This window comes from Thunnus albacares, chromosome 18, assembly GCF_914725855.1.
Source record: "Thunnus albacares chromosome 18, fThuAlb1.1, whole genome shotgun sequence".
Taxonomy (NCBI): domain Eukaryota; kingdom Metazoa; phylum Chordata; class Actinopteri; order Scombriformes; family Scombridae; genus Thunnus; species Thunnus albacares.
Window position 1 is genome coordinate 10376841 of NC_058123.1, and position 17735 is coordinate 10394575.

Genomic DNA, 17735 nt, shown 5'->3' on the forward strand with positions numbered 1-17735 from the left:
GTGTGACTGACCTATTGCAGTGTCTTTTTCGCTGGCCTCCATGTCATGGTCCTTTTTGTGCCGCTTTTTTTCGTCCCCATTTTGACTTGGTATTAACTCACTAAGAGAATTAAGGTTTGACAAGCAGGACAGCTTCATGTCATAGCTGAGAGAAGCTAACATGAAACACCCTCACTTTCATCTCACCGTTCTCTAGGAGGGATGATAATGCGGGTGTTCATGTATTCCTACGTGGATCGGTGTGTGCATACGTGTTTGAGAAAGTGTGTCTTGCCTGATTGTCCGTATTGACTTTGCCCCATGGACAAAAACATCCAACATTCCTGTTGTTTTATTCTCTCGTCAATAGTCCTCCGCCAGCCCTTCCCCCTAAGAAGCGCCAATCAGCCCCTTCGCCTACGCGGGTGGCGGTGGTCGCCCCTATGAGCCGAGGCTCCAGCCTGCCTTGTAGCGTCCACAGACAGGTGAGTTTAACCCCATCTCATCTCTTTATGGTCCATTGCTGGATACCTTCAGTTTTGATTTAAGATTATATCAACACAATGTACGTGAAATAAACTAGTAAATAAAAATATCTTTCTTTGTGCAGCAGCAGGACTATGAGCAAGAGTTCCTTCAGAGGCGTTTCTCCGGGGGAAGCCAGTCGTATGGAGGCGACTCTCCACGCCTGTCTCCTTGCAGCAGCATGGGGAAGCTGAGCAAGTCTGACGAACAGCTTTCCTCCATGGAGCAGGACAGTGGTCAGTGTTCTCGTAACACCAGCTGCGAGACGCTCGGTAAGAATACGAAGACGAACCTTAATTTGTTCATTTTCTCTACTGTAAAGATGCTAGTAATAAGCTGCACCCCAGTTTAGGGTGAAATGTGAAGGTTTGATGATATAAATGTAATTTGTACCTTCTCTTCATCTTTCCAGACAACACAGAGAACTACGACCCCGATTATGACTTCCTCCACCAGGACTTGTCAGCCGGGGAAAACCTACCCCCAATACCGGTGGGAGGGTGCCTGAGTCCCCTGCCTGAGTCTCACAGCGAGTCCTCTTCCCCGGTCCCCGGACAGCATCCCTCACATCCCCGCTTCAGTGCTCCTCCACCCCAGCAGCCCCCAGAGTACTGGACCCCGCAGCCCAATCAAACTAATCCCTTACAGCCCTCCCGCATCAGCGCACCACCCGCCCTGCCCCAGAAGAAGCGACGCAACACCCAGACAGCATCCTTCCCCGACGGGTCAAGGGTGCTGTACGAGCGCTACCCCTCCCAGTATGACAACCTGTCAGAAGAGGAGCTGCACCCTACACCGCCATTCCCCCTTTTCACACCCATCTCACCCATGCCTCAGACAAACGGGGGCGTTTTCGTCGCCCAGTACATCGCTAGCGAGAATGCAGATGTTCCCGCCAGCCCACCGCCGCTGCCAGAAAAGAAAAGCAGACACAGTAAGTGAGGGGAAAGGTGGGGCCGGGGGGACGTAATGAGGGAAGCGATGAAGGCTAGGAAGAAGGAAGACCTTTAAATGAGATGACTGTATAGAGGGCAGGGAAGCAAAGGAAGGGACAAAGACACTAATGAAGGGAGGAATAAAGGAAGGGATGCAGTTGATTTAGGAATGGACAGAGGGACATTGGCTGCACTTTGTCATCATAAGCATAGCTTATGTCAAGGAAATATTCCACTGTGAATAGAGGCAGGAAGTGAATACCAGGATGTGCTACAATGCGTCCGACTCCAAGGGCACGAAGGGCAACATTTGGTCATTTCCTGACACGCCTGCTACATCACTTCCTTTCAAGCTACTGTATTATGTCATTCCATACAGTCAGCCCTTCCTGCTTGTTGAAACAACTTTTCTTGGTGTATAACCACATGCATGTAGACAGCAGTCTTGAAGTCAGTTAAACGAAAAGTGAGGAATAATTTAATTTAGAGGACAAAACTCGCTTTTGAAAAATGTCCAGACCATTCTCGGCTTAGCTAGCTGAGTTCAAAGTCATAACTCTTAAGCAAGACGAACAATAAATGTTATGTAAGCTAATCCATTCCCCCCCTCCCCTCCTCCAGTCCTCCAGTACATGCAGTTTGTGGAGGACTACTCCGAGCCGCAGCCCTCCGTCTTCTACCAGATGCCACAGAGCGAAAGCATCTACGAGCAGCGCAACAAGCGCTTCCAGGAGGTCTACGGCTTCAACGACTCCTTTAGCAGCACCGACTCAGTCCACGAGCCGCTGCTGCCCCCAGCATTGCCCCCGAAACAAAGGCAACTGGTAAGAAACCCTCCATGAAGGACCAAAAAACCACTTACCATGATGCTCTCTAACTGGGGCTGGGATTGATGAGAAGTAAAGTATATAAATGTTGTTTGCTGCGTTTAGCTTTGTTAAAGATCCCCTCCAGACATGTTTAAGAGTAATGATTTGTGTCTAATATAGTTTTTCCACAAAAAAAAATTACATCTTCTCCTTCTCCCTCATTAAAAATTCCAGAATATATGCAAATATTGTTCATTTCAAAAGTCGAACTGCTGGACACAAGATTCCTCCTACTTCACTGTTGGACGCTGGGTCCACAAATGTTATGATGTCACAAATCATGCTTGTAGGTACACACCCTAAACTCAAGATTTTCAGTGAGAACAGAGAAACTTCTCCCCCTTTCAGCAGATTAATGTGAAAACATCTTTCTAGTGTCAAACTCTGCACATACATCATCCTGCACAGTGAAGCTCAAACATCTGACTGAAGGAACAAGAAGGAAAAACACATTTTTGAGTAATTTCGACTGTGTGGACAAAGCTGTAATTTGAATTTCTGAAATTGTTCAGTTCATCTCCCTTAAATTCGGATAGAACGTTTGAGGCTGTCGAGTCTTCATTGATTACACCATTTATTATCAGATCATGTGACAAAGAGTGCTGTGAGGACAAGGTTACCGGCCACAGCTGTTTCACACATGAACAATATAAACATCCCTCTGCGGCGGAGCTCGGTGCCGGTTCCCAGTGTCTTCATACTTTTATGCAGGCTGGGAAGCAAAGACTGTGAAAAATGCAGAACGCATTCTGGGGTTAAAGTACATTCCAGCGGTAATCCTCATCTCTCTAGCCTCCTATCATCTTGTTATCTCTCTCACCTACTCGGCCCCTCCTCCTTACTCACTCTATCTATCTCTCTTCCTCATCGTTTCTCCGAGCAAAGCAGACGTCTGCGCGCACATGGAGGTGTTTGGTTGTTAGCGGGAGATAAGACTAGCCTTTATCAGTCCCGCATCAGATTCAGTCCCCTTATCTTAATCTGGGTCGGCGTCTGGGTTAATTGAGACAACTGTCTGACAGAGTCAATGGGGACAGAGAGGAAGAGAAGTGATAGGATTGGTCATAGTACAGGATGAACCTATTCATCTGGGCCAGACGCCCACAGATCAGGAGAGTTTAAAATGAAACCTTTGATGATCAAATCCAAAAAAAAAAATCAGTAGACAGTTCATGTTTTGCCAGATTGTCAGTAAAAAAACAAATTTTCCCTTTACTTATGCCTGCCATACATACTCGGAAGTGACAAATTGATCTGTGGTCGGCTTAAAGCTTTGTAGCAATATTGAAGACAGTACATTTGCAGACAGTAAACAGATGACACTCTCTCCTCCGGGGTATAGCTAGATGTATCAGAGCCCAGGAAAGAAAATAGACTTTGTGTCTGAGTGGCAGTCTACCCAGGCCACCTCGGAGAGAGTCTTTCTTCTTTCTCTTTGTCCATTGTCCTCTTTCTGCTAGCACAACTGTTTATTCGAAGCTGTTATTTTTATCATTCTTTTGTCTGAGCGTACAGTCAAACTGCACTCATCTCTGCTCCTGCTGCAAAGGCCCTAATCTGGCCTCATGTTTTGGACTTGATGAGCTCGTGGCCCAGTGGAATAAGCCTGTTTGCCTCCTCCATAAACCCATGTTCCAGGCTTACACGCTTTGGCGACTTTACACGGCTTTGCAAAAGAAAAAAAAAAAAAAAAAAAAAAGTCATTTCAGCTGCAGCGTGGATAAGGAAACGGGTGAAAAAGAAAAAAAAAAAAAAAAAAAACAGGGCAGGTCATATTGGCCCTGTTTGGAACGTGTGCTAGTTGGCCTGGTTTCCCCTAAAGCCCCTAAAGCTCAGGACATTAAAAGAAGGTTTATTGGACTGTCACAGTAGACATGAATATATGTGTGTGTGACCTGCGCAGATCACATGACCCTCTAGTAATTAGGGATTTCTAGGAAGAAGTCCTGACTATAACATCATAATAACAGTAGATTATTCAGTAACACTTGAACAGCAGTAGTCTGTTCAGTCAGTCCTCTCTCTCTCTCTCTGGTATTTATATCTGCAGCCAGTGAGCTGATGCCCCTCAGCTCAACCACCAGAATCCTCCTCAGCTTTCACCACTTTTGACTTCACTACTCTGCTGCTAAACTTTGATTAAATCTGCTCTAATTCAGTCTTGCTTACTAGAGTAATCAACTGTCCCCCTTTTTTTTTTCTTCTTTTCTTTCCTCCTCCCCTTAACACCCTGTTTTTCCCTCTTTGCCTTTCTTTAACCCCATCACCCTTTTCTTTTCTATCTTTTCTACCTTTCTTTCTCTTTTTGTTTCCTCCTCAGGCCTCCCACTCTTCCTCCCCTTCTTCCTCCTCCTCCTCCTCTCTCTCCTGCCACCTCCAGCCGTCTGTAGCGGCCATGGAGGAGGCGGGCTCTGGGCTGGGCCTCAGCATGTCCGTCTCTAACTCCTACCTGATTGGCCAAGCATCCTTGACCACACCCACGGTGAGTCTCCCCCACCCCACCACCTTAACCCCATCCCTCCCATCCTCCACTCTCTGGCGTGGGTGCTGTGTGGTCCTGGACTGGTCCAGGGGCGTCTTGACCTGTGTATGCTCCATATGTGAAACAGTCTGTTCATCTACCCCCCCCCCCCCCCCCTTTTTAGGGTCCTGATGTGGCCATCCCTCACGGCTCGGTGGTTTTGGTTGCTGTGTGGTCCTTAATTTTGTTCATCAACCCATCCATGTGTGCGTTTTGTTTTGACAGTGTGATGTTGTTGTTGTGTTGTTGTTTTTTTTTTTAACCGAGGCATTACATATGGTGTGATTAATGTGTGCTTTTCTGCGGTCATGTGTGTGCAGTCACTTGTTGTGGTTTTGATCAGCCTCCGGCAAGCCAGGATGTGTGTTTGTGTGTTGAATGGAAGCATTCCTCCGGGGTTCCCACGGGTCCTTAAAGAGTCTCTAATAAGATTTTCAGAATTTAAGGTCATAAAATGTCTTTAAAAAGTCGTATTTTTTAATTATGGTAGGGCTTAAATTTTGAGGTGATGCCTAGATGCATTAGAAGTATCTCCCCCCACAGGATGCACTCATTTAAATATGGCTCAGTCTTCGATTGTGACTCACTCCTGGAATAAAGAAGTACACAAAACAATACAGATGAGCTAAAGACGGCCGGCCAGGAGGGTTCAGAGGAGACACTTATTTCTGATAGTTGCTAGAATCTGGATAATAATGTTTATAGTGCGGAGCCGCAATAGCCAGTATGCGTCACGAAGGAGAGGAGCAGACTTTTAGTGACCGCTTAGCTGGAGTTTACAGATTTAATGGACTGTTAAAGTGGATGAAAGGTGGATATACTGTAACATGTATCTTAACTACAGTCGACTCTGTGGCTGCAAGAACCACCAGAACAGCCTTATTGTTTTACATAGTGTGGTCAAGATTAACAATGCCACGCAAATTGTAATTAAAATTTGAATTTTAAATTATTTTTTTTCAACTAAAAGCGTTTTATCTAATATAAACTGGGACACAGTTCATTGCATTTGCCGTTGATTTGATTACTTTGTGATTTTTAGATATGATTGTTATATGGAGATACAAAATTATCCAGAAAAATATCTCTACTAATATTGTCAAATTGATTTCACACATGAATCTCAGCTCTAATGTGCATTTGTTTTGCTGTGGAAAGGGTATTAAATTATAAAAAAATTTTCTTAAAAAAGCATTAAATTAGATTTTAAACCCTGTCCTCCGCATGACTTTGACCCTTTACCTCGTTTCACTTCAACCTCAGAGATGCAGTCAGTGAGTTGTGTGTTTGCAGCAAACGGATTAAAAGCAGCTCAACCAAATATCACAAGAAACTGTCAGACCTTTGGTTGATGCTTTATAAATAAACAAAATCATCCTTTGTTGGTCCAACTGGAACATTTCAACCATCAACAGATCCTTGTTAATGAATTAGCTTGCGGTTAATCTGTGTTATATTCCAGTTAGTTAGGGCCTGACCCTGACCTCATAGTGGACTATGTGTTACAAGTGGCTCGGTCCTGGGTTATTTGGGTGGGGTGGGGTTGGGGGGACTTAGTTGACCCCTGATGACCCTGTGGTGTGCGAGGCACGCTAAAACACGGCGTGGATCTCCCTCAGGGTATCTCCGGTGGAATGCAACACCAGATGGACCTGATGGAAAACACATTCCTTCTTCTCTTCTCTCCTCTTCGTCTCCTTCATCTTCCAGCGTCAGTCACTGTCCGCACTCTCTTACTTTCTCCTATCTGTCTAGTCTCCCCCTCCCCATCATGCTGTAATCCCCCCCCCCCCCAAAAAAAAACACACACACACACACTCTTCCACACCTCCCATTTGTCTGTTTTCTGTGGAATGTTTGCATTCCTCAACTCCTTGGGGCATGATGTTTTTGGGGGATGTCATGGGGGAGGTAAGGCATGCCAGGAAAGCTGCTTTGCATATGTTGAGTGGAAAGAGAAGAAATATTCAGTAGTTCATTTTAATGTGGAAACGTCTCTCCTCTTGTGTGTGTGTGTGTGTGTGTGTGTGTGTGTGTGTGTGTGTGTGTGTGTGTGTGTGTGTGTGTGTCGCTGCTGTTAGTGTAGACAGGTTCGCTTAAGTAATTTCACCAACGTTTTTAAGGCCGCCGCTATAGAAAAATGGAGAATAAGTGGCCTTAATTTCCCAGCTGATCCTGCGTGAACATGTGCGTGCATGTGTGTGTCAGCGCGAGTGTGTGTGTGTGTGTTTTTGTGTGTGTGTGGTGTGTTTATCAGCGTATCTGTGTATGTACCGCTTTATGCTGGTATGCTGGAACAGGGCTGGTATGTGCAACGTGTTAAAACAGGTTAGTGCAACCTCCCTGTAGACAGGCATCTCCTCTGCTGGCCACACACACACACACACACACACACACACACACAGACACACTCACCGTAAAGACATCTGTTGTCTAAACACATATACACACTCAGAGTCGATGCAAGCTTATCTGTGTGTTTCCTTGGTCGACATTTCCTGTCATCCTCCATGTTCTCTCACTGGAGATATTTCTGGTTGGAGTTTTGCATTTTGTGTGTGTGTGTGTGTGTGTGTGTGCAGTGTATTTCATGTTCAGGCACATCACTCCCATAGTCCAGGCTTAATTGAAGGTGTTGGAGAATGAGGTGAACACTTTTATTTTTTTTCCCCTTCCTCTGCTTCTTTATTGTTCAGCTTCTTTTTCCAACCTGCTCTGTCTTCACCTTTCTAATCTCTTAGTCCTCTCTTTTTTATTTTTTATTTTGTTTGTTTTTTTTCTTTCCCTGCTTTCCTTCTTTCCACCTATCACAGAGCTTGGACCAGGTTGCCTTGACCAATGCCACCATTCTGGATGGCGGCGGCGGGGGCGGGCCCAACGGTTCCCTGGCTGGCTCACTGGGCTCTGTGGCTGTCTGTCTTCCTTCTGAGTCTTCTCTCACTGACTCTCTCCACACCTCAGCGGTGAGCTCACGAAACAGACAGAAGGATGGATGTCGGAAGCACCGAGACGGATACTTTTATCAAATGAGGATATATTATAACAGCTCTCCAGAGTTAGATAATAAGATGTGATACTGGACCCCTTATTCCTTGGCAGATTGGTGTTAGATTACAGTTTGGTGTTCAGTAGTGTTGCTCAGATGATAATATAGTGACTCATTCACTTAATGGCATCTTGTTGTCATTATCACTGCCCACAAACTGTCTGCCGTCTGATTATCAGGCTTAAAAAAATCCCAGTAGGGCATGTTGTACTGCATGTTCTTTTTGCCAGTAAATACTATTACCTTTTACAAGTGATGCACTCCACTGCCACCTGGTGGTCACGACGGTACTGAGCCGGGGGGAGAAAAACGCACCGCTCACCCGTGCCAACCACCAGACCTCGGCTAGCCCGCTATCTCTCCTTTAGCCACAGTTTCACACTTGACGTCTGTCCCAACCCCTTAAGCAAAAAAAAACACTCACTGTGCCCCTCTCCGCTCCCTTACGCCTCGGTTTGTGTCCCTCCTCTTTTCCCGTAGAGCGAGAGCGCGAACGACGAGGGCGGGGAGGGGGAGTACGTCAACTTGTACTCGTCCAGCCAGGCCAATGGGGAGCTGCCTCTCTCCCTCAGAGTAAGTAGCTGACCGCCACGGGTGAAAGGTTAACTCCATTTTACACGTCCCATCACTTCAGGGTGTGAATCAATTCAAAAAAAAAAAAAAAAAAATGCAGCGAGGGACTTGAAGCAAAGAGGTCCGTTTGACTGGCAGATACGAGTCGAGCCACTCGCTCTCTCTCTCTTTTTTTTTACTCCGAGCAGCTCTTATTGATTCATGTCTTGAACTGATGGCGTTGAAAATGGAAGGTGAATGTAGCCAAACCTGACTGAGCATGACTTCAGGTTCACAGGTTTGTCTGCGAAAAAAAAAAAAAAAAAAGGACTCATGTGCTGTGGTTGGTGTCCATCTGTGTGTCGTTCTGACTGCCTGGCTGGTGACCGCTGTCTCTCTGGCTGCGCCTCAACTGTAACGAGCCTTGTTTAACCTTGTTCCAATCTAACACCTGACAACGTCGCCGCTCCAGAAGGGATTCTAAACGGGGGGGGTTCACCAGTTTTCAATTTTCCAATAACAAATCCCCCATAACAGCTTATGTACATGTACATGTACCTGCGCATGTGTGACAGGCAGCGCGTGTGTGGTTGTGTTTACATTCCCTTGGGTCAGTCGGTGTGTGTGTATTTGGGGTGTATTTTAGGCATGTTTGTGTGTGATGTGTGTATGTATTTGTAAGAAAAAGAGGTGTTGAATAGGGGCGGTTTTGGTGTGTGTGAGTTCTACCCTTTGGTGTCGTGTTTTTGGGTCTCATCTGTTGGGTTTTTCTTTGTTCATACTGAGGAAAAACTGCATTTTACTCATCAGCCTTTTGAACCTAATCTGACTCAACACTAATAGGAATAATGTTCCTGTGTAAACATAGAGATGTATACTTTTTTTTTCTTTTTTTTTCTTTTTTTTTTTTACAAAGCATCCATCCTCTTCACCACCAAACATGTTGCATGAGATCCTGGTGGTTCATACGATCTCATCCATAGCAAACCCTCTTGTAACTGCATGGAGCCCTTCACCAATAATGTTCCATGAAACCTACAGATGTTGATTATTGCTTCTCCCACCCATTGATTAGGAAACGATCGCAGCCGACGATGTACTTCAAGATCCCACCCCTCAGATGCCATCCACCAATAGCAAGGAGGCTCTGGACAAGGAAAGGTACGGGTTGTGATGTTTACATTCAAACCTCAGCTGTTCTATATGTGTCCCGCTTACATACTAACCATATACAACATGTACTACACTGGTATTTGTTGTATACTGTATACTGCCATTTAATTTTCTTTTTCAGCTGTGAGGAGGTCCTCTATTCCCTTTTTGCATTGCATTGTGGGAGAATAGTGTAGAGTTTTTCTTATGCATAGGGACTGATTTGAGAACTTTATTTTCAAGTGTGAACACACTTGAAATGTGATTAGAATTAGTATCAAGTAGGGCTGTAATTAATGATTATTTGATCAGTCTGTTTTGTCAGTATGTTGGAAAATAGATAAAATTAAAAAAAAATGCACCTTATAAATTTCCAGAGGCCAAGATGACATTCAAATTATTTTGTCAGTCCAAAACCCAAAGATTAGGGCTAGGTTACGTCTTCATATGTTTTTTTTTGTCTGCCCAACAGTCAAAAACACAAAGATAATCAGTGTACAGATACATTAAACAGAAAAAAACAGCAAAACTTCACATTTGAAAAGCTGAAACCAGCAAATGTTTGGCATTTCTTCATAAAATATGACTAAAACAATATATCAGTTATCAAAATAGTGGCTGATTATTTTGCTATCGATGCTATCTAATCTACTAATAATTGCAGCTCCACCAAAGATATTCAGTTTACTATCATACATGGCAAAAAAAAACAAACAAAGATTTAATTCATCAAATTCACATTAGAGAAGCTGAAATCAACCAATGTTTTTATTTTATTTATTTATTTTTTGACATTATTGGATAGTGGGCGGTGAAGAGTCAGACAGGAAACAAGGGGGGAGAGAGAGAGAGATGCTTTGACATATAACAAAGGTCTCTGGTTGGAATCGAACCAGACACGTTGCAGTTATGAGGCAAACGCGGTAACTATTTATCTCCCAGAGCACTGCCATGTTTTTCATTTTTGCTCGAAAATTGCCAGAAAGGATGAATTGATGCTCACAATTGTTCATCTTTTGTCAATCATCTAATCAATGACTAATTGTTTCAGCTCTAGTATGTAGTATGGATTTGGGACACAGTGATAGTCATTTGTCAGTATTTCTGTGATGGTAATGCTTGTTTCTCTTTTGTTTTTAGGAGGCAGAAGTCAACCGAGTCGGCCGGTAGTGATGAGGAAGACGTTGATGAGCTCTCCCTCATAGACCACAAGGAGATTATGAACAGGATAACACTAAAACAAGAGGTAAGATAACCGCTGATGTTGTGTACTGTTTTTAGAAAGCTCCTGTTAAAGAACAGTGCAGCAGCAGCAGCAGCAGCACACAAAGCACATTTTATTCTATTAGTCCAGTGCAGGCTAAAGGTCACTGAGTCACTCAGATGTGAAATCAGATCCACCGATGCACCACCGACAGCCGCTGCTGCCCTCTGCAGTCCAGTCTGGGAAACTGCAGGGCCGATAATGACAAACCGCCCTCTTCCTACGCCTCCTCCTCCTCCTCCTCCTCCTCCTCCTCCTCCTCATCCTCCTCCTTTGTCCTGTGTGGTGCAGTCTGACAGACAGATGTGTGAAAACGCTGCTCGCCACTCTGCAAGGTTAGGGTGCAATGTGACAGCGATGATTTACAAAAGAGATACAGAGAGATCAGAAAATAGGGAGGGAAGGGGAGATTTATAGCTTGTGATGACATTTCGAGCTGTTACAGGAAACATATTGCAGTGCACCGGTGCTGCTTTCATCACACACACACACACACACAAGTTTTCTTCTTTTGACATCAGTGAACTGGTGCAGGACAGGGAGAGGCGGCGAGGGGGTGGAGGTGGGAGGAGGGGGGGCTGCTCAGTAAACAGGCAGGAGGAGGAAAAAGGTGCACGCAACATTTTGGGCTAGACTGCATCACTCCACGTCAACTCTAACCACTCTTTTCCTCTCTCTCTCTCTCCCCCCCACCTACAGTCTCATTCACCTCCCTCTATCTTTCTGTTTATCGTTCGTTGTTTCTAATCCGCTCTCTCTTCTTTCTCTCTTCCTCCCAGAATGACGACGGCCCTGACGTTCGCGCTGGATCAGGAGACATTCTGTTAGTCCACGCTACAGAAACAGACCGCAAAGGTACAGTACAGCACACAGGAAGACTCAGCCGACACATCTGTTATGTACAGTGCAGTATGTTTTCACTGTGCTTCAGGGTCACTGCTACGGCTTTGTTTTGCTAGCTTGACAGGCCTGCAATCATTTCATATTCAAAGACAGATGTATTTATATTCGTAAAAAGCGTTTGACTGATATGTTATGACTTTTCTAATCTGCTCTCATATGAGCAATTAGATCAGTTTTTAAATAGCCTCAGTCTCTCTCTCTCTTGGTTGGGTTATTTTGCGACGTGTCAGTCTGGGTATGAAGCCTGCCGTTCTGGCTTCACGTTTGATGATGTGTTTTCAGCTTTGGTGAGTTAATTGGGAACTTTGGCTGCATGTCAAACTGAAATATGCTGCTTTTTCTCTGTTCTTTTTGTTTGACAGATCTTGTTTTGTACTGTGAAGCCTTTCTGACTACATATAGGACTTTTATAACCCCCGAGGACCTCATTAAGAAGCTACACTACAGATATCCTTTTCAAATCATTCAACGTGTCACTCAGAGCTTAATCGCTGCTTTGTCGGCTGTTTTTTTTTCTCGCTTAGTGATTTGTTTTTTTTATCCTTATTTACCAAGGTAAGAGTCGTTTATCTTGTATACCCCTTTTTTTCCCCAGGTTTTTTAAGTTAAGCATTCATAGATGGAGACCTGCAGTACAACCACAACCCCCCCCCCCCCCCCCCCCCCCCCCACTGATATTTTGTTTTTTAAGTCGCTACACAAACTGTTTTTTGCGATTGTGTGCCTTGCTTAATGGCACCTCAAGAGAGCAAAAGTGTCATAAACTTTCCCGTCTGAAGTTTAGCCAGCTGTAATGTGAATAACTGACTTTCTCCTCCGAAAAGATGTCAAATCTTTTAGTGAAGTGTGTTGTTATTGTGTTTTGTTGTCGTCGTCCTTGACCACAAAGCACATATACCCGGTTCTGCCACAGTCCGGACACCTTCAAGAAACGCGTCAGCAAGAACACGTTCTTCGTGCTGGTTCGTGTGGTGGACGAGCTGTGGTGAGTAAGACTCAATAATTTTTCCTTCATCTGAGGAAGATCTTTTCAGTGTGTGTGTGTGTGTGTGTGTGTGTGTGTGTGTGTGTGGTGCGCCTCCTCAGGGAGAACAAGTAACCTAGTAGATGTGAAGTATAGAGAAGAAAATGAGTCTCTCAGTGAATTAATGAATAAAAGCAGTTTTCAAGTTTAGAAACGACTTTGCTAGCACTTTTAAATAGGAGAATTTATTCCGTCGCTGAAAGAAACAAACCCAATTATCTCGGTATTGCATGTAAACAATGTTTTTTTTTTTTTTTTGAAGAAATGTACTCCGTGAACACACTGTTTACAAAGACAGGCCACTCCAAAGGGTCACAAGATAGTGGGTGAGAAAACCAAGATAGGAAAACCCTGCTGCATTAGTTATGCTTATTGCACTTTTATTAAATACTTAATAGTATAAAGATGATTCAGATTCAACGGTCTGAACAGGGAACGTCACTCTGCGGTTAAACTGCTCATAGACTCAACATGTGACACCTCGAAACAAGCTGCACCTTGTTAAGCTTTTTGAGTTCATTAAAGAATGATTGATCTGATGCTCGGATAAACAAATAAAGCCTTTGTTTGTCTGTTTTGTAATCTTCCATTTATGAAAAGGCATCTCTCAGTTACAGTAATTAAGTAATTAAGTAGAGTATGTTTCCCCAAAAAGCCAGAGGAACAGAGCACGCCCCTGAAACCACCCCAGTAACAATGACTTGCAGACTTGTTTGATGTTTATTTGGACTCAATCATCCTAACAGCTGTACTTTATTGTTCTGCTGACAGCTATAACCAAAAACAAGTCTCTCTCTCTCTCCCTTTCTTCTGTGTCAGCCTCCAGGATTTTAGCTAGTTTCTAGCATTTGGAAACACTTTCACGAGCATCAATCAACTCATTTATCAGACACGGGGAACATTTATGAATCTCCCTTTAATTGAGATTTCATGGTTTCATGAACAGGCGTATTTCATCACCAACAACCGCTTCAATTGTTCTGCGTTCTGCTCTTCTATTTGCTCCCATCACAAACTTGAATCTTTGTAAAAATTATTTTCTCCTCCTCCTCCTCCTCCTCCTCCTCCTCGGACCTCCAGCCTGGTGGAGTTGACGGAAGACATCTTGAAACAGCTGATGGACCTGGTGTTCACGCTGGTGTGCAACGGCGAGCTCAGCCTCGCCCGCGTGCTCCGCAAGAATATCCTGGACAAGGTGGAGCAGAGGAAACTGCTGCGCTACACTAACTCCCTCAAGCCGCTCGCTGCCCGGGGGGTCTCTGCAAGGTACGGTGGGGGGTGGGGGGTCGCGGGGGTCATCTCTTTCTGAACTTGTATGGGATGCGTCGGTAGTCCGAGTGTAACTCTACTCTGTTTTTAACAGCTCAGTATCGTCCTTGAAGATAACAAATAGTGTTTTATTTATTGCCTGGTTGAATGGCCATTAGAAACCACAAGGCTACACTCATAGAATTAAAATTTATAGAGTCTTCATTCCCAGATGATAATATCATCATAGCAGCTCTTAAATGTTTTATAATGTTTCCACAGAATCACAGATTAAAAAAACATCAGTTTCCTCATATACAGCTCATCAATTAGTCATGTGACTTATAGATCACCATAGATAAATAACGTTCACAACGTTACCACATATGGAGGATTAATAAATAGAAGACATCTCGTTACTTGTAGCAAGTTTTTTTTATTATCATGATGTTAAATATTCATGTGAAAAAGTTATTTCATCTTCAGGTTGGGTTCAGTTTTTTTGTACCTTTTTTTTGGTTATTTTTTACCAGAATATCTGTGTTGTTGTTGTTCATTTTGTATTATTTTAATGAGTTTTAATCATTTTATTTCATTATTATGTACTTTTTATTATGTTTGCTTTGAAGGACTTTTGACTAATGTAATGTTTGATCAGTGTTTACTTCCATCTGCTGCAAATCCCACTTAAAAATATATAACAATTATTAAAAAAAAAAACATTTGAACATTTTAAAATGTACAATATCTACTCCTAGTGGTTACAGAAATTTATAAATATAAAAATGAGAGAAATATATAAATTGCAATCAATTCACAAAATATTGAATTCAATAAAGAGCACAGATACTCCTTCAACTTCATTTTTTAAACAAAGTATACTCAGATCTCTTAATTAATGGATAACCCTAACCAACTGAAGCTATTTTAAATTAAATAAGCTGGTATGCATAAAAAATGTATGTAGATGTTTGACTGTAATATTCATGATCACACATTTTTTAGAAGCAATTAAACTGCATCTTAAGGAACGACCATGATACTCTAGAAAGATCCTTTCTATTCATTCCAGTTCTGTGGCTGCTGCTAATCTGTAATGTTCAAGTTTTGTAAAATAAAGTTGAAGACGTCGTCTAACAGTTTGTGTTTCCTAACAGGCCTGGAACTCTTCATGATTTCCGTAGTCATGAGATTGCTGATCAGCTCACTCTTCTCGATGCTGAACTCTTCTATAAAATTGAGGTACGGCGGCTTCTCCGTGTTCGCGTTAGCTCTCGATCCTCTCTGTATCTGTTTATTTTGATTGTAGAGGCTTTAACACTAAGTTGCACTCTTCTTCTTCTGTTTCCTCCCAGATTCCTGAGGTGTTGCTTTGGGCCAAGGAACAGAATGAGGAGAAGAGTCCAAACCTGACTCAGTTCACAGAGCACTTTAACAACATGAGCTATTGGTAAGAACAAAAAACCGCTTCGTGTCCTCTCGTCTCGTCTGTCTATGATCGGTCTTCTTGGCTTCCCTCACGTACCCACATACATGTTGACGCCGCGCTGTTTATTTCTCTTTATCCTTCAGGGTCCGTTCTTTGATAATTCAGCAGGAGAAAGCCCAAGACAGAGAGAAGTTGCTTCTCAAGTTCATCAAGATAATGAAGGTCAGCTACTGAACCCCTGAACGTCCGAACTGTCGTGTAGTTTCCTTGTCGTGTAAAACTATTAACATTTATACAAATTTGTTATTACAGCACTTAAGAAAGTTGAATAATTTCAACTCCTACCTGGCAATACTGTCCGCCCTGGACTCAGCCCCCATCCGGAGATTGGAGTGGCAGAAACAGACCTCAGAGGTGAGTTTCATTTACAGGATGGACTGTAAGGAGTCACGAATCAGCATGTTAAACAACAGGTGTGATGTCCGATGATGGTTTAGTGGTCAATATCTCTCGCTGTAGAGGATTATAAAGACGTTTTTTTGCTTCTCTGTCACATCACACTTCTCCCTCTTTATTCTACTTCTCTCAGGGATTGGAGGAATATTGCACGTTGATTGACAGCTCCTCGTCCTTCAGAGCGTACAGAGCTGCTCTGGCTGAAGTGGAGCCTCCATGCATCCCGTACCTGTAAGTGTATGAATGTTTTACACGTTTAAACTCAGCCACAACTTGACTGTTTCTGATTTATTTTATCTGTCCTCCTCCTCTTCCTCCTCCACCTCCTTTCAGGGGTCTCATTCTCCAGGATTTGACCTTCGTCCACCTGGGGAACCCTGACCTCATAGACGGGAAGGTCAATTTCTCCAAACGCTGGCAGCAGTTCAACATTCTGGACAGCATGCGGCGCTTCCAGCAAGTGTAAGTTTTCTTGGATAAATTAATGATGAAAAGATGCACATAATTGATATATTAATAGGAAGCTTCATAAGCATTAATCACAGTAATAAATGTCATCACTTGTTTGCCGCTGGCAGTAAATATAACGTGTGTCTCCTTTGTTTTTCATTAAACTTTAATAGAACAGAACATTGCTTTGATCTCTATAGGAACTAATGAATCGCTGCATTTATTGAACCTTGACCTCTTCTTCTTATCTCAGGCATTATGAGCTGAAGCGCAACGAGGACATCGTCTCGTTCTTCAACGACTTCAGCGACCACCTGGCAGAGGAGGCGCTGTGGGAGCTGTCGCTGAAGATCAAGCCCAGGAACATCGCCAGGCGCAAGACGGACCGCGAGGAGAAGACCTAGGGCCGGCGGGCCTCTGCCCTGAGGCTCCGAGACTGACCTCCAACTGTGCTTCATGACACTAACTCCACTTTACTACAGACTGAGAGAAAGACGAACAGGAAGCTATCCGCTGGAGCTAATGGGAGACTCGTTGTGGGGGGAAAAATGCAGAACAAACTACAGACGACTGAAGCGTGGCTGAGGTTTACAAAGAGCTCTGCTGCTCTGGGAGATTATAATTGGGATTACTGTGGCTCAGGCGTTTAGACAGGGAGAGATTGAGTGACTTATAGTGAAATGGGAGGAAATCCTGGTGCCAAGGAGGAGCGAAGAATCACACAGAGCGGACAGGGAGACGCTACGGAAATAACCAAAGTCTGCTCCCTGGGCTCTCTGTTTTAGAGTGGAGCTGTTGCGTGTGTGTGAGATTGAGGTGAATGGTCCATTACTCTCAGAGTTGCTCCTTCCTCTTCCTTTATGTATGTGCCATTTCTTGGTCATCTTCTGCAACCCCCCCCGTTTCCCCCCTCCCCCCCGACTCCCCTTAAACAACAGAACCTCAAGAGAGACCTGCCGTGAACTGTGACGTCAACACGCAGGCTTCGGAGCGGAGACTCTGCTTGGTGAGGGGGGGGGGGGGGGAGAAAGAAAGGGGGGGCAGTTGAGGGGATTTGAACTTGAAGAGAGGATGACCATTAGAGACTGGAAACCTATGAGTTTTGTTTTGAAACATTTTGTGTTAAGAATCATGTATGGTTATGAAATGTATTATATACAGTGCTCCTTTTGTTCTTAAAAAGGATGTTTATGCTTATGAGAAGAGCTTAGCTTCTCCCAAGTGCCATACGTATGTGCACTAAAAAAAGCAAAGCAAAAACACGAAAAGATAAATTACTAAAGATGCTGTGATCTATGTATGTCATACCGAAATCATTGTGTGCCGTGTTCAAGTGTAGAAAAAAAAAAAAACCCATCAGGCAATCACAATCATGTCCCAGT

At 43.7% G+C, this 17735-nt stretch overlaps 1 protein-coding gene across 13 annotated transcripts in view; it reads left to right on the forward strand.

The window, feature by feature from the left end:
* The window catches only part of rapgef1b (Rap guanine nucleotide exchange factor (GEF) 1b), a 47636-nt gene extending 30356 nt beyond the window's left edge, over window positions 1-17280 (forward strand). For 4 of the 13 annotated variants that reach the window (XM_044332910.1, XM_044332911.1, XM_044332913.1 and 1 more), the window contains 20 exons: window positions 350-464; window positions 590-776; window positions 917-1438; window positions 2061-2263; window positions 4629-4790; window positions 7643-7792; window positions 8356-8448; window positions 9503-9588; window positions 10720-10825; window positions 11623-11698; window positions 12109-12193; window positions 12639-12731; window positions 13851-14036; window positions 15176-15260; window positions 15374-15468; window positions 15591-15669; window positions 15760-15861; window positions 16037-16134; window positions 16237-16365; window positions 16607-17280. In XM_044332910.1, the coding sequence (XP_044188845.1) occupies window positions 350-464; window positions 590-776; window positions 917-1438; window positions 2061-2263; window positions 4629-4790; window positions 7643-7792; window positions 8356-8448; window positions 9503-9588; window positions 10720-10825; window positions 11623-11698; window positions 12109-12193; window positions 12639-12731; window positions 13851-14036; window positions 15176-15260; window positions 15374-15468; window positions 15591-15669; window positions 15760-15861; window positions 16037-16134; window positions 16237-16365; window positions 16607-16757 (2803 nt within the window). In that variant the 3' untranslated portion in view covers window positions 16758-17280. The remainder of the gene's footprint in view (window positions 1-349; window positions 465-589; window positions 777-916; window positions 1439-2060; window positions 2264-4628; window positions 4791-7642; window positions 7793-8355; window positions 8449-9502; window positions 9589-10719; window positions 10826-11622; window positions 11699-12108; window positions 12194-12638; window positions 12732-13850; window positions 14037-15175; window positions 15261-15373; window positions 15469-15590; window positions 15670-15759; window positions 15862-16036; window positions 16135-16236; window positions 16366-16606) is intronic. The other 9 variants (XM_044332918.1, XM_044332923.1, XM_044332922.1 and 6 more) reach the window with 6 other exon arrangements.
* Window positions 17281-17735: the final 455 nt, after the last annotated feature.